The 17229-nt window shown below is 46.8% G+C and overlaps 1 protein-coding gene across 4 annotated transcripts in view; it reads left to right on the top strand.

Moving 5' to 3' along the window:
* Positions 1 to 17229, top strand: part of LOC109876639 (ubiquitin carboxyl-terminal hydrolase 22) — a 70599-nt gene that overhangs the window by 36733 nt on the left and 16637 nt on the right. For all 4 annotated transcript variants that reach the window (XM_031814007.1, XM_031814008.1, XM_031814006.1 and 1 more), the window contains 6 exons: positions 1211 to 1343; positions 5169 to 5282; positions 8390 to 8491; positions 10577 to 10743; positions 14191 to 14350; positions 15190 to 15295. In XM_031814007.1, coding sequence (XP_031669867.1) covers positions 1211 to 1343; positions 5169 to 5282; positions 8390 to 8491; positions 10577 to 10743; positions 14191 to 14350; positions 15190 to 15295 — 782 coding nt within the window. The remainder of the gene's footprint in view (positions 1 to 1210; positions 1344 to 5168; positions 5283 to 8389; positions 8492 to 10576; positions 10744 to 14190; positions 14351 to 15189; positions 15296 to 17229) is intronic.

Raw genomic sequence — 17229 nt, forward strand, 5'->3', positions numbered from 1 at the left:
TCCATTTTCTATTTGAGTGCAGGCTACGATGACATATTTTTTTTCAATGCTCAGGTGTCAATGTATATTCCTTTTTAATTCTGACTCTCTCTCTCAACCCCTTCTCTCTCTCTCCATCCCCTCCCTTTCCTCCCCCGTCTCTCAACCCCTTCTCTCTCTCTCCATCCCCTCCCTTTCCTCCCCCCTCTCTCAACCCCTTCTCTCTCTCTCCATCCCCTCCCTTTCCTCCCCCCTCTCTCAACCCCTTCTCTCTCTCCATCCCCTCCCTTTCCTCCCCCCTCTCTCAACCCCTTCTCTCTCTCTCCATCCCCTCCCTTTCCTCCCCCCTCTCTCAACCCCTTCTCTCTCTCTCTCTCTCCATCCCCTCCCTTTCCTCCCCCCTCTCTCAACCCCTTCTCTCTCTCTCTCTCCATCCCCTCCCTTTCCTCCCCCCTCTCTCAACCCCTTCTCTCTCTCTCTCTCTCTCTCCATCCCCTCCCTTTCCTCCCCCCTCTCTCAACCCCTTCTCTCTCTCTCCATCCCCTCCCTTTCCTCCCCCCTCTCTCAACCCCTTCTCTCTCTCTCCATCCCCTCCCTTTCCTCCCCCTCTCTCAACCCCTACTCTCTCTCTCCATCCCCTCCCTTTCCTCCCCTCTCTCTCAATCCCTTCTCTCTCTCTCCATCCCCTCCCTTTCCTCCCCTCTCTCTCAACCCCTTCTCTCTCTCTCTCCATCCCCTCCCTTTCCTCCCCCCCTCTCAACCCCTTCTCTCTCTCTCTATCCCCCTCTCCCCTTTCTCCTCCCCTCCTCCCCCTCTCTCAACCCCTTCTCTCTCTCTCCATCCCCTCCCTTTCCTCCCCTCTCTCTCAACCCCTTCTCTCTCTCTCTCCATCCCCTCTCTTTCCTCCCCCCTCTCTCAACCCCTTCTCTCTCTCTCTCTCTCTCTCCATCCCCTCTCTTTCCTCCCCCCTCTCTCAACCCCTTCTCTCTCTCTCTCTCCATCCCCTCCCTTTCCTCCCCCCTCTCTCAACCCCTTCTCTCTCTCTCTCTCCATCCCCTCCCTTTCCTCCCCCCTCTCTCAACCCCTTCTCTCTCTCTCTCCATCCCCTCCCTTTCCTCCCCCCTCTCTCAACCCCTTCTCTCTCTCCATCCCCTCCCTTTCCTCCCCCCTCTCTCGTCACCTTCCCTTCCATCCTTCTATCGCCCCTCTTTGTCTCTCTCGCCCCCTGCAGGCCAAATCATGTATCTGTCACATGTGCGGCGCCCACCTGAACCGGCTCCACTCCTGTCTCTCCTGCGTCTTCTTCGGCTGCTTCACCAAGAAACACATCCACGAGCACGCCAAAAACAAACGACACAATCTAGGTAAAATGTGCACGTGCTAGCTTATGTTGTCATGTCCATTATCTCTCTCTCCCACACACACACACACAAGCAGATTCAGGCCTCTCTCTGCCTGAGAGAACTGTCCTCTTCAGAGACATTGAGCAGAACCCGTCCTTCTCCGTAGCATTAACGTTCTACTGGGAGCCAGTACTTAGTCTCAGGCAGACAAATGTCATTCTCTAAGCCTGTCTGTTCCCCTGTCAGCTCTGTGGGAGGGCTAGACATGTTTAATCCTCAACCACATAGAGTATGAATGACCCTGTGATTCTTACATGGTAATTATCCAAGTCTAAGTCTCCTATTTAGTGCACTACATTTGACCGGGGTCCACAGGGCTCTGGTAAGAAGTAGTGCACTGTGCAGGGAACGGGGTGCCGTTTGGGACGCTGGCGTAGAAATATCACAGATCCATTGGAATTTCCATTTGATTATATTTCTATGTAATTATGGGTCTATATACAGTACAGATAAGTAAAAGGATGTAATTGCCGTGGCTGTGATATTGTCTGAGGAGAATGGTGACAGATGAATGAGAGGGTGGTAATGCTAAGGTAATCTGTTAGGGTGTGATAGAGGTTAACTTTTCTTCTGGGGAGGGGGTCACAGTAAGGTTTTGATCTACACACACACACACACACACACACTGAGCCGTGTGTCGGTCATTCAGTGGGGTGTCACAGTAAGGTTTTGATCTATACACACACACTGAGCCGTGTCGGTCGTTCAGTGGGGTGTCACAGTAAGGTTTTGATCTATACACACATGCTGACACACACACACACACAAATACACTGAGCCGTGTCGGTCGTTCAGTGGGGTGTTACAGTAAGGTTTTGATCTATACACACACACACACACACACACACACACACACACAAATACACTGAGCCGTGTCGGTCGCTCCTGTCATCACGCCCTACCCCAGCTCTCCAGACTCCCACCACAGTGTTAATTAGGTCAGGGCTTTCCACAGTAGCACATTCTCACTCACTGCATTGTACCATTAATCAAATGAACCCCTGACTCCCAGCTGTTCCTCTGGATTCCTTCACTTCCTTCATCCTCCTCCTCCTCTGTGTGTCTGCCAGATTTATTTTTAACTTCCTCTGTGATGTTGTACACAGAACTCTCTCTCCTTTTCTCTGGTTCCATGGTTACCACATCAGTCAAGGCCTTTCTCAGTGCATGCCTGTTGCCATTGGACACAGAGATGATGAGCTTCTTCTAGCTCGCTCTTCTCTCATCTTATGGACACACACACACACAACGCACCATTTACATTTTCTGTATACATGTTTAGGCCTATCCATCAATTGTCCCTTTTCCCTCTCCTGGATCCTCCTAGTTCCGAGACAAACCTTTTAGTATCCAAATGTGCAGGGTTCTATTTGGCTGTCCATGAGTTGCATGTTTCGTCACAGTATTGTTTTGAACGTTTGTTTTGGACTGATGCCCGGCTGAGCATTCTTCTCAATGCGCCGATGAAGTGCATTACAGTGGCTTGGAAATACTATGACACTTAATAGGAGGCAAATAATCAGTAAAATAACCTTTTTGTCATCATTTAGATGTTGCCAGAATGAATTTAGATGCAGTATAACGTTAGCTAGCTAAGATTGAGGGGAGGCCACCGGACTTTAGCTAGCTAATGTTATCATTGCTTGTTATTTTTTGACACGCTTTTCTAGCTTATTTATTTTTATTCAACCTTTATTTAACTTGGCAAGTCAGTTAAGGATATATTCTTATTTAAATGACGGCCTACCGGCGAACAGTGGGTTAACTGCCTTGTTCAGTTGTTTACCTTGTCAGCTCAGGGATTCAATCCAGCAACCAGCAATCCAGTTACTGGCCCAACGCTCTAACCACTAGGCTACCTGCTGGTTACTGGCCCAACGCTCTAACCACTAGGCTACCTGCTGGTTACTGGCCCAACGCTCTAACCACTAGGCTACCTGCTGGTTACTGGCCCAACGCTCTAACCACTAGGCTACCTGCTGGTTACTGGCCCAACGCTCTAACCACTAGGCTACCTGCAGGTTACTGGCCCAACGCTCTAACCACTAGGCTACCTGCTGGTTACTGGCCCAACGCTCTAACCACTAGGCTACCTGCTGGTTACTGGCCCAACGCTCTAACCACTAGGCTACCTGCTGGTTACTGGCCCAACGCTCTAACCACTAGGCTACCTGCTGGTTACTGGCCCAACGCTCTAACCACTAGGCTACCTGCTGGTTACTGGCCCAACGCTCTAACCACTAGGCTACCTGCTGGTTACTGGCCCAACGCTCTAACCACTAGGCTACCTGCTGGTTACTGGCCCAACGCTCTAACCACTAGGCTACCTGCTGGTTACTGGCCCAACGCTCTAACCACTAGGCTACGTGCTGGTTACTGGCCCAACGCTCTAACCACTAGGCTACCTGCTGGTTACTGGCCCAACGCTCTAACCACTAGGCTACCTGCTGGTTACTGGCCCAACGCTCTAACCACTAGGCTACCTGCTGGTTACTGGCCCAACGCTCTAACCACTAGGCTACCTGCTGGTTACTGGCCCAACGCTCTAACCACTAGGCTACCTGCTGGTTACTGGCCCAACGCTCTAACCACTAGGCTACCTGCTGGTTACTGGCCCAACGCTCTAACCACTAGGCTACCTGCTGGTTACTGGCCCAACGCTCTAACCACTAGGCTACCTGCTGGTTACTGGCCCAACGCTCAAACCACTAGGCTACCTGCTGGTTACTGGCCCAACGCTCTAACCACTAGGCTACCTGCTGGTTACTGGCCCAACGCTCTAACCACTAGGCTACCTGCTGGTTACTGGCCCAACGCTCTAACCACTAGGTTACCTGCTGGTTACTGGCCCAACGCTCTAACCACTAGGTTACCTGCTGGTTACTAGTCCAACGCTCTAACCACTAGGCTACCTGCTGGTTAATGGCCCAACACTCTAACCACTAGGTTACCTGCTGGTTACTGGCCCAACTCTCTAACCACTAGGCTACCTGCTGGTTACTGGCCCAACGCTCTAACCACTAGGCTACCTGCTGGTTACTGGCCCAACGCTCTAACCACTAGGTTACCTGCTGGTTAATGGCCCAACACTCTAACCACTAGGCTACCTGCCGCCCCTAATGACAACGTTGCCATCTGGCTAAAGTAAATTTGACGACCATGATAATGCTGGCAAAGTAGTTTCCTACTAAATATTTGACTACTTTAGCAATGTCATCGTACTTCAAGGCACTATAGTGAAATTTAGATGAAATAGTAGTTAACCCCAGTCTTTCTGAACAGACGCTATCACCACTTTATGGCACCACTATGGCGCCCGTCGGTAGAGGGCTTGAGAACGTTCATAAGTGGCATGACGCTTAGTGACAGAGGTGCAACCTATGAATAAATAGGTTGTCACGGCAACAGAAGAACCCAGGTATTGTTACCATGGTGTTGGAGAACATAGGCTAGTGGAAAGAGCAAGGGAGGTAGATGTGATGGACATGCACGCACACACAGTCCCACAAAAAAACATACTCTGACACACACACACACACACACACACACACACACACACACACACCTTCCCTACGTGATAGTTCTCTAATTCTCCAATGCAAGCAGCAATGACATGGAATGACACAAGGCTCAAGTCAATAGAGGAGTGGAACACACAGAAAGTTCTTGTCTTCACGCTGGCCACATCAATGATGAGGTTAGACGTGCAATCAACACAAGCTGTTGTTCTGTAGGAAATATCTAGTTGTAATGGTTTTGTATTCCTTCTTTCTCTCTCCCTTCCAGCAATAGACTTATTATATGGTGGAATATATTGTTTCGTGTGCCAAGACTACATATACGACAAAGAGATGGAACAGATTGCCAAAGAAGAACAGAGGAAAGCCTGGAAATTGCAAGGTACAGTGTTGCTGGTCTCCAGCAGCTCAGGCAACGCTACTTTTCTGTGTCTGTTTTATCTCCCCCCCCAGTCAATAATTGATTTATTCCTTCATGTATTTGAACCTTTATTTATTTAACCACTTTCTGATCCAGATCACAATCTGTGGAGCTATGATAAACTGCATCCAGTGATTTTAAAGTAGTGGCAGCTGCATTCACATACACTATAGATACAATACAAAAGTATCTGGACACCCCTTCAAATTAGTGCATTCGGCTATTTCAGCCACACCCGTTGCTGACAGGTGTTTAAAATCGAGCACACAGCCATGCAATCTCCATAGACAAACATTGGCAGTAGAATGGCCTTAACTAAGAGCTCAGTGACTTTCACCATAATAGGATGCCACCTGTTATTGTGAAGTGGAAACGTCTAGGAGCAACAACGGCTCAGCCGCAAAGTGGTAGGCCACACAAGCTCACAGAACGGGACCGCTGAGTGCAAAAGCGTGTAGTGCGTAAAAATCGTCTGGTTGCAACACTCACTACCGAGTTCCAAACTGCCTCTGGAAGCAACGTTAGGACAACTGTTCGTCGGGAGTTTCATGAAATGGGTTTTCATGGCTGAGCAGCCTCACACAAGCCTAAGATCACCAAACGCAATGCCAAGCATTGGCTTCACCATCTGGAAGTCTGACGGACGAATCTGGGTTTGGTGGATGCAAGGAGAATACTACCTACCCAAATGCGTAGTGCCAACTATAACGTTTGGTGGAGGAGGAATGATGGTCTATGGCTGTTTTTCCTGGTTCAGGCTAGGCCCCTTAGTTCCAGTGAAGGGAAATCTTAATGCTACGGCATTCTTGACGATTCTGTGCTTCCAACTTTGTGTCAACAGTTTGGGGAATGCCTTTTCCTGATTCAGCATGACAGTGCCCCCGTGCACAAACCAAAGTCCATACAGAAATGGTTTGTTGAGATCAGTGTGGAAGAACTCGACTGGGCTGCACAGAGCCCTGACCTCAAGGCCATTGAACACCTTTTGGATAAATTGAATCGGCGACTGTGAGCCAGGCCTAATCGCCCAACATCAGTGTGTGACCTCACTAATGCTCTTGTGGCTGAATGGAAGCAAGTCCCAGCAGAAAGCCTTCCCAGAAGAGTGGAGGCTGTTATAGCAGCAAAGGGGTGACCAACTCCATATTAATGCCCATAATTTTGGAATGAGATGTTCAACGAGCAGGTGTCCGTATACTTTTGGTCATGTATTGGTACAATTATTTGTTTAAATGATTTTAACATATTGGACCATGGCAGGCATATAGCCTTTACATGGTCCATATTAACAGGTATGCTATTAGCGATCAGCATTATCACCTGTAGCCCAACTGATGCAGCGTAGTGACTATAAATACATAGGCTGAAGCATGGGGTTGGCGATCTGCGTTTACCCTATTGGGCTAATCGTTAGCTAGACCCCAAATGTAATCTTTTATCTAGTTAGGATCCTATTGGTGAATTAAACAAAGTGAATATAATGTAGCCTGCCTGTTAGGGTAACTGGGGGTAAACCGCCATCTTGTGTGACTGCCTGTACCTCTCACAGAAACCACTTCATGTCACCATGAATCTGTCATTACATTTGAAGAAATGATTGTGAGGTAGGGTGGTGTTTTACCCCAAGTTAGATGATCCATGTTACATTGAACCCCACTCTCCTCTATGCATTCACAGCAAATTGAGGAGCGCTAACATTCTTAATCATGGTATTGCTAAAAACTCTGGGTTTAAAAAGATCCATTTCGCACATATTTAAGAGTTGACCCTAATAAATCAAGTTAGGAATGGAAAGCTGGGATCCTCTGGGGCGGCAGGTTAGTGGTTAGGCCGTTGACTAGTAACCGAAAAGTTGCTGGATCAAATCCCTGAGTTGACAATGTAAAAGTCTGTCGTTCTGCCCCTGAACAAGGCAGTTAACCCACTCTTCCTAGACCGTCATTGAAAATAAGAATTTGTTCTTAACTGACTTGCCTAGTTAAATAAATGAATAAAATAAACAGAGCCATCAACTGCTGTTTTCCCTGCGATTGCAAGTCTTGTGCATTGACTTCTTGTCAGACGGCATGTTTCCCTCTCAATGTCACTCAACTTGAATGTGCCTCGAGAGTAATATTTCTCTGGCATGGAGCATGCAACAACAAGCCGACTAGGTAACTAGATAAATCTAACTATCCCAGAGTAGAATATGTTTTCTATTCATCACTAGTTTTATTTGCAGAGGAAAAGTAAATGTGGGCTGTTTTAGCATCATCAAAGTCGCCCTTAGCAGAAATATTGTTTTTTCGTGATCCATATTTTTGGGCCGTGGCATCAATGATTTTGTCGTGGCACAGCAACCACCTATAAATGACTGCAGTGGAAATACTGGCACAGTGTCATCAGCATAAAAGTGTAGCTTCCAGTTGTTCACTAAGGAAGCATTATGGTTCATATACAATGTGAGTAGTACTGGACCTGGAATGAAGCCCTGAGGTATAGCTGAGACCACTGGACTTCGGTTCAGGTTGGAAAAGAACTCTTCATGCTCCACAGATTTAATTGATCTTTGTACCAATGTTTTGGTCTCAATAGACCATTGTTTCCCCACTCGTGGCCCTTGGGTAGCAAAAACAATGTGAAAACACCAGCAAATCAGCTCCAACTGATTTAATTTTTGAAAATCTGTTTCCAAATATTCCAACTCATAATACACACATGATCGTATACAAATGTTCAAGGTTTGAAATTATTGTTTTAATCAAATATTCTATCTGTTTGGGCGATTTGGGGGGGGGTCAGTCTGCAGTCTCCATTATTTTTGTCATTATGTTCTGGCCCCAACCATTCGCTCAATAACAAATTGTCCCACGGGCCAAATCTAGTTAATAATCCCTGCAATAGATATCCATCATAGCCTGGTCCCAGATCTATTTGCCAACTCTTATGGTCACCGGTATGACAATTACCATAGGAGTTGGCAGGACAGCACAAACAGATCTGAGACCAGGCTACCTTTATCAAGGATCAGGATGAAAATATGGATGGTTTCGTCAATGTCTCAACGATGTCTCTGTCTTTGTGACCAGGTGTAGGGGAGAAATACTCGACGTGGGAGCCTACGAAGCGAGAGCTGGAGTTATTACGGCACAATCCAAAGCGAAGGAAAATCACTACAAACTGCACCATCGGTGAGATATAGGCTGGTCCGCTCTCCGCACAACCTTATGAAGTGCTAGTAGCAGGGTCCATTTCATCACCCAGGCGTGTGTGTGTGTCTGTGGTGGTGTCTGTGTAGTCCAGGTGTCTCTGGTGGTGTCTGTATAGTCCAGGTGTCTGTGGTGGTGTCTGTATAGTCCAGGTGTCTGTGGTGTTGTCTGTATAGTCCAGGTGTCTGTGGTGGTGTCTGTATAGTCCAGGTGTCTGTGGTGGTGTCTGTATAGTACAGGTATCTCTGATGTTGTCTTTATAGTCCAGGTGTCTCTGGTGTTGTGTCTTTATAGTCCAGGTGTCTCTGGTGTTGTCTGTCTGTATAGTCCAGGTGTCTCTGGTGTTGTCTGTCTGTATAGTCCAGGTGTCTCTGGTGTTGTCTGTCTGTATAGTCCAGGTGTCTCTGGTGGTGTCTGTATAGTCCAGGTGTCCCTGGTGTTGTCTGTATAGTCCAGGGTTACTTATGTGTTTATGTTGGGCTAGAGAGGAGTAATGCACACCACAGGGCAGCAGGCAGAAGCCCAGAGAGGGAGAGAGAGAATACACTGTTCCTTCTTCAATGACAAGTTCACACAACAAGGATGGTCTCTTCTCTCTTTCTCTCAGACGCTCTCTGTTTCTCAAACTCTTTGTAGATTCAAACTTACTTACGCCTCTCTGTTTCATTCTTCCTTTTCTCTCTCAATCTCTTTTCCTCTGCAGTTATCTCGCTTGATTGTGTAGAGTTCATTCAGTCTTCCTACTTTGTTCTCTTCCTCCGTCTCACTGTAATGAAACACTCGTAGAGAGGCCAGCCCAGCTGTCTCGGGGTGTGTGGAGTGGGTCGAGTCTGGAGAGTTTAACCCCCAGCCGAGAGATCTATTCCTGGGCCAAACAGGCTGGACCAGTCCCAGGCTCCACACTGGGCCTCACCTGATCTGTTCACACAGGCCTTTGTGGTGGACCACAGCTTTTATCTGCACTAGCCCAAACCATGGCTGATTACGCTAGCCCAAACCATGGCTGGATTACGCTAGCCCAAACCATGGCTGGATTACGCTAGCCCAAACCATGGCTGGATTACGCTAGCCCAAACCATGGCTGGATTACGCTAGCCCAAACCATGGCTGGATTACGCTAGCCCAAACCATGGCTGGATTACGCTAGCCCAAACCATGGCTGGATTACGCTAGCCCAAACCATGGCTGGATTACGCTAGCCCAAACCATGGCTGGATTACGCTAGCCCAAACCATGGCTGGATTACGCTAGCCCAAACCATGGCTGGATTACGCTAGCTCAAACCATGGCTGGATTACGCTAGCCCAAACCATGGCGGATTACGCTAGCCCAAACCATGGCTGATTACGCTAGCCCAAACCATGGTTGATTACCCTAGCCCAAACCATGGTTTATTACGCTAGCCCAAACCATGGCTGGATTACGCTAGCCCAAACCATGGCTGGATTACGCTAGCCCAAACCATGGCTGATTACGCTAGCCCAAACCATGGCTGGATTACGCTAGCCCAAACCATGGCTGGATTACGCTAGCCCAAACCATGGCTGGATTACGCTAGCCCAAACCATGGCTGATTACGCTAGCCCAAACCATGGCTGATTACGCTAGCCCAAACCATGGTTTATTACGCTAGCCCAAACCATGGCTGGATTACGCTAACCCAAACCATGGCTGATTACGCTAGCCCAAACCATGGTTTATTACGCTAGCCCAAACCATGGCTGGATTACGCTAACCCAAACCATGGCTGGATTACGCTAACCCAAACCATGGCTGATTACACTAGCCCAAACCATGGCACATTTACAAAACTGTTTATTACTCGTCTTTGTCCCTGTCATATAAAGTAAATTCATGTCAGAGCGTAATGTCCTCTCTGTTACAGGAGATGTGAACGTCAGAGCGCAATGTCCTCTCTGTTACAGGAGATGTGAACGTCAGAGCGTAATGTCCTCATCTCTGTTACAGGAGATGTGAATGTTGTGCTTCTCTTGATTATTTTTCCTGAAGATGGGCCTACTTTTTCACATTCCTCCTCTCTCTCTAAACCCCCCCGTCTCCCGTCAGGTTTACGAGGGTTGATCAACCTGGGCAACACGTGCTTCATGAACTGCATCGTCCAGGCCCTCACCCACACCCCCCTGCTGCGCGACTTCTTCCTGTCCGACAGGCACAAGTGTGAGATGCAGTCCAACTCCTGTCTGGTGTGTGAGATGTCACAGCTCTTTCAGGAGGTAAGGCCGGAGCTGGGGGGATAGGGTGGCAATCTGCTCAATTCCTTAAAAAATTCTCAAATTCCCAGGTTTTTCAGAAATGTTTGTTGTTGGAGAATCCCAGTTCCCGGAATCAAGAGGGAATAATCAGGGAGGGAGTCCTCCAACAGGGATTTCTGGGAAAGACTGGAATGTTGCAACCTTAGGGCGGTCAAATGCAGTCTTCTAGGGGTTTAGGAGGCCAAAGGAAAACATATGAGACAGAATTACAGCCAGTCAGACATAGAAATGGAATGACTAACCACATCAAAACAGAATGTTCTCCCAGACTAACAGACTGACTGCAAAGGGAGTCACTGACTGGATCACTGCGTTGTGGAGCTGGAGGGAAACAACTCTGTCTGAGAGAAATGAACAGTTCAACCAGAATGCCCTGCCGTATTATACAGCTACAGTATTTGGCATTTTGTTTAAACCAGTCTGTGTGAGGGTGGGGGGATTGTCTGTCTCCATACTTATCTCTAAATGCTAGGCTCCTTACCAATCGTTCACAGTTCTGAATGTCTTTAGGTACAGTCAGTTGGTTAGATTACATCTACTAAACTCAATGCTCCCTGATCATTATAGAACTGGTGCTCAGGTGTCTCCTCACACACACCCCACTCTCTGGTGTGTATATACACTGAGTGTACAGAATGTTAGACCTGCTCTTTCCATGACATAGTCAAGGCTTAAACATCCTTCTTTACACTGTCTCCTCCCCTTCAGCTACACTGATTGAAGTGGATGTAACAAGTGACATCAGTAAGGGCTCATGGACTGACCAGGTGAATCCAGGGGAAAGCTATGTCAGTGGTTCCCAACTCCAGTCCTCCACCCCCCGACTGCACACACTTCTGGTGTAGCCCCAGATAAACAAACACCTGGTTCAACTCATTGAGGGCCTGATGATGATGAGTTGACAAGTTGAATCAGGTGTTCAGATGTGACAGTGAATGGTGAATGAACTGGTGTCTAGAGTAGACCAAGGAGAAAAGTGAAAAGCATACCCTTGGAGAATATTTGTCATGCTACAATGGGAACTAGAATAAAAGTTTCAGAACAAACTTTGTGCTTGCTGAGAACTATTCAGCTAGAGAGCATATCTCTGTTCTTGTCCCTAAGAGCCAGATGCTCACACACACTTCTCTTCCCTCTCTCCCAATCACATTGTTCATTCCTGCTCCACGCGTTCCTCTTTCCCTTTGAACCTGGAGCATGCAGCACCATCATCAGTACCAGGAAAGAGGGGCTGTTCCTCTGACTTTGTACCCACACATAGCTCCTCTCAGCCAGGGAGGAGTTGGTCTTTGATTAGCCCCTCCCTGTCTTCCTTTTTATAGACTCTTTGGTTTGTCAGCCTGCTTCAAGCTGCAGCGGAGGACCAAAGAGCCTGTAAGATACAAGATATAAGCTTGTTAGTGCGTGCGTGATCTCCTCAAATCTCAATCAGGCCTCAGAAGGAGAGTCAGTCAGGAGATTAAAGGTGTGTGTGTGTGTGTGTGTGTGTGTGTGTGTGTGTGTGTGTGTGTGTGTGTGTGTGTGTCGTAATAGGCAGGGCTTGGTTGTGCATTCAAGCAGAGCACTCCTTTCATTATGGTGTTCTCTCCATCTCACACCCTGACCTAGACTGTCAGTCAATCCCCATAGCAACCTGGAGATTCAGCAGTCTGGTTTGACCCACCCTCTCTGGAAGTTCATTAACTAGCATTCACTAACAAATAATAGCATTTGATGTTTCTACATAGAAGATCAAACAAAATGATTGCCTGAGCATCTTCTGAACTTCCCAATACCTTCCAACCATACTTCCTTCAGATAGAAATACTGTCATAGTACTGTAAATGGATTTGTAATAGTCCGTCATAGTACTGTAAATGGATTTGTAATAGACTGTCATAGTACTGTAAATGGATTTGTAATAGACTGTCATAGTACTGTAAATGGATTTGTAATAGTCCGTCATAGTACTGTAAATGGATTTGTAATAGACTGTCATAGTACTGTAAATGGATTTGTAATAGTACTGTACACGGATTTGTAATAGACCGTCATAGTACTGTAAATTGATTTGTAATAGACTGTCATAGTACTGTAAATAGATTTGTAATAGACTGTCATAGTACTGTAAAAGGATTTGTAATAGACTGTCATAGTACTGTAAATGGATTTGTAATAGACTGTCATAGTACTGTAAATGGATTTGTAATAGACTGTCACAGTACTGTAAATAGATGTGTAATAGACGGTCATACTACTGTAAATAGATTTGTAATAGACTGTCATAGTACTGTAAAAGGATTTGTAATAGACCGTCATAGTACTGTAAATGGATTTGTAATAGACTGTCATAGTACTGTAAATGGATTTGTAATAGACTGTCACAGTACTGTAAATAGATGTGTAATAGACTGTCATACTACTGTAAATAGATGTGTAATAGACTGTCATAGTACTGTAAATAGATTTGTAATAGACTGTCAGTACTGTAAATAGATGTGTAATAGACTGTCATACTACTGTAAATAGATGTGTAATAGACTGTCATACTACTGTAAATAGATTTGTAATAGACCGTCATAGTAATGTAAAAGGATTTGTAATAGACTGTCATAGTACTGTAACAGATTTGTAATAGACTGTCATAGTACTGTAAATAGATTTGTATTAGACTGTCATAGTACTGTAAAAGGATTTGTAATAGACCGTCATAGTACTGTAAATGGATTTGTAATAGACTGTCATAGTACTGTAAATGGATTTGTAATAGACTGTCATAGTACTGTAAATGGATTTGTAATAGACTGTCACAGTACTGTAAATAGATGTGTAATAGACTGTCATACTACTGTAAATAGATGTGTAATAGACTGTCATAGTACTGTAAATAGATTTGTAATAGACTGTCAGTACTGTAAATAGATTTGTAATAGACAGTCATAGTACTGTAAATAGATTTGTAATAGACAGTCATAGTACTGTAAATAGATTTGTAATAGACTGTCATAGTAATGTAAATAGATTTGTAATAGACTGTCATAGTACTGTAAATAGATTTGTAATAGACAGTCATAGTACTGTAAATAGATTTGTAATAGACTGTCATAGTACTGTAAATAGATTTGTAATAGACTGTCATAGTACTGTAAATAGATTTGTAATAGACCTGTCAAAGCTCCAAATAAAATGGTGAACATTGTCCATTGACTACAACACTTTTTTTTTTTTACATGGTGGGGGTCATCAAATGTTTTAAATATCAAAATGGGGTCACGGGCCCAGAAAGGTTTGAAACCCTGTGCTAAGGTCTCAGCTGTACAAAGAAAAACATGTTTCAGTGAAGATACAAGTTGAGTCTAGGTACATTTAACAACATGGCTGCCAGATGTTAAATCCCTGTTCTCCCCATTTCCTACTTTCTGTCCACAGTTCTACTCGGGCCACCGTTGGCCCCACATTCCCTTCCGGCTGCTGCACCTGGTGTGGACTCACGCACGTCACTTAGCGGGCTACGAGCAACAGGATGCCCACGAGTTCCTCATCGCAGCGCTGGATGTGCTGCACCGCCACTGTAAAGGAGACACCACCCGTAAGTATCGCTGTCCTGACTTATTACTTAAATACTGTCGGAAAGTTTCACTTAACTTACTGACAAATACACTATAGTACTGTGTTATTGTTAAAGGGAGGTGACACTGAGGTTGAGCTATATTGTATCTCTTCAGTGTAACTGAACAGAGATGTTCTGATTCTTCTAGTGGAATAGAGACCAAAGTGGATTTCAATCAAGACAAAATGGATGATAAATGTATGAGATCTACACTGTAATCGTCTGGTTAAAAAGGGAATCATCTGTTCTCCTACAGTTCAAATAGGTTAGAAGAGAGAACCGATTTGTCACGTCTGTCTGCCTGCATAAATTCTGCATGCGCTGAATCCTCAGTCGTGTCAATTGAAACTCCACTTTAGCCGAGGAGACACGTCTGTGTCAAATCTACCCATAATGCAGTGTGTTGTCCGCACTCAGCACCAGTGGAAATGTACTGAAGGGGAAGATTGAAGGGAAGTGACAATGCCACGCACCGAAGGGACCGAGAGGATTGTGGGGTGGAATGATAATGTGCCCCACTGCACCGCCATGACACAGAGGGAGGGACCTGGCAGTAAGGAGGCCTCTGATTTGCCAGAATTGTAGATTGAGTTTAGAGGTGCTAGACAGGCTTCACTGCAGTGGGGAGAGAGTGAGGGGTGGGGGGTGTGACAGAGAGTGGGGGGACAAAGGGGGAGGGGGTGCGACAGAGGGGGTGACAGACAGTGAGAAGGGGGGGGGGGGGGGGCGCGAGAGAGTGAAAGAGTCCTTTAAAAGTGCAAAGGTGTCCACTGTGTTGTGTGCTCGCTTTCCATCTGTCTCTGTGTTCTGTTACCTAGGAGACGACAACGGGAAGAAGGCCAACAATCCAAACCACTGTAGCTGCATCATTGACCAAATTTTCACTGGCGGCCTCCAATCAGACGTCACCTGTCAAGTCTGCCAGTAAGTGTGTGCCTCATTCCGTGTTCTTTCCACTAGCCAACATCCCCCATGTTTAAAATCTGGGTGTGGAGGGGGGAGAGTGTGGAAGAAAGTGAAGGTTGTATGTGTCAAGACTGCTAAAATACTCACGTTTGACATTTTGACATCCTCTTGAAGGACTTCCTACATTGCCAAGAGGCAAGAACTCCCTTACTCTGCTTTCACCTCCCATCCTCCTTCTCCCTCTTCTCCTCTGCATCCTCCTCCATCTTACCCCCTCCTCCCTCACCCTTCTCCCTCTGATCGCAGCTACCTCCCTCCATCCCAACACTACCCTGATGTATCAGTCTGGAGTGACCCTTTTCTAACCTGCTCTCATCTTTACCAGTCTCCCAACACTGCCCCTTCACTGCACTCCTCTCATATTTAAGTCATGTCCTCCCCTCCTGGTGAAGCTGCTGTTGGGAGGAGGTTCTCTAGATGCTGGGCTGTCCTGTCATATTTACACAGAGCTCACTGTACTCTAGGGCACTCAACTGCACTCTACACAATGCAACACAGCTAGAAGGGCTCAGCCACACACAACACAGAAGCTAGCTCCAGAATACCTGGCCGTAGGGCTTGCTCCAGAATACCTGGCCGTAGGGCTAGCTCCAGAATACCTGGCCGTAGGGCTAGCTCCAGAATACCTGGCCGTAGGGCTAGCTCCAGAATACCTGGCCGTAGGGCTAGCTCCAGAATACCTGGCCGTAGGGCTAGCTCCAGAATACCTGGCCGTAGGGCTAGCTCCAGAATACCTGGCCGTAGGGCTAGCTCCAGAATACCCGGCCGTAGGGCTAGCTCCAGAATACCCGGCCGTAGGGCTAGCTCCAGAATACCCGGCCGTAGGGCTAGCTCCAGAATACCCGGCCGTAGGGCTAGCTCCAGAATACCCGGCCGTAGGGCTAGCTCCAGAATACCCGGCCGTAGGGCTAGCTCCAGAATACCCGGCCGTAGGGCTAGCTCCAGAATACCCGGCCGTAGGGCTAGCTCCAGAATACCCGGCCGTAGGGCTAGCTCCAGAATACCCGGCCGTAGGGCTAGCTCCAGAATACCCGGCCGTAGGGTTAGCTCCAGAATACCTGGCCGTAGGGCTAGCTCCAGAATGTTTTTGTTTTTATTTTACCTTTATTTAACTAGGCAAGTCAGTTAAGAACAAATTCTTATTTACAATGACGGCCTAGGAACAGTGGGTTTAACTGCCTTGTTCAGGGTCAGAACGACAGATTCGATCTTGCAACCTTTCGGTTTCTAGTCCAACACCCTAACCACTAGGCTACCTGTCGTATACCAGGAGACTGTAGGGTTAGCTCTTTAGCTACAGTACTTCTTCACTATGTCTACTTGTAGCTTGTGCTCATGGCTTGGCTCCATTATACTTAGAATAATCTCTGTTTTACCTCACTCACTCCAGAACTACATGATTAGATGATATACCTATATAAAGGCTAACTTCACAAACCACAATCAAACGGTGGTAATATCCCCCTACCTGGAAGGAGACGGTGGTAATAGCCCCCTAACTGGAAGGAGACGGTGGTAATAGCCCCCTAACTGGAAGGAGACGGTGGTAATAGCCCCCTACTGGACGGAGACGGTGGTAATAGCCCCCTAACTGGAAGGAGACGGTGGTAATAGCCCCCTAACTGGAAGGAGACTGTGGTAATAGCCCCCTAACTGGAAGGAGACGGTGGTAATAGCCCCCTAACTGGAAGGAGACGGTGGTAATAGCCCCCTAACTGGAAGTAGACGGTGGTAATAGCCCCCTAACTGGAAGGAGACGGTGGTAATAGCCCCCTACTGGACGGAGACAGTGGTAATAGCCCCCTAACTGGAAGGAGACGGTGGTAATAGCCCCCTAACTGGAAGTAGACGGTGGTAATAGCCCCCTAACTGGAAGGAGACGGTGGTAATAG

The sequence above is a fragment of the Oncorhynchus kisutch genome, unplaced genomic scaffold (genome assembly GCF_002021735.2).
Source record: "Oncorhynchus kisutch isolate 150728-3 unplaced genomic scaffold, Okis_V2 Okis06b-Okis10b_hom, whole genome shotgun sequence".
Classification (NCBI taxonomy): domain Eukaryota; kingdom Metazoa; phylum Chordata; class Actinopteri; order Salmoniformes; family Salmonidae; genus Oncorhynchus; species Oncorhynchus kisutch.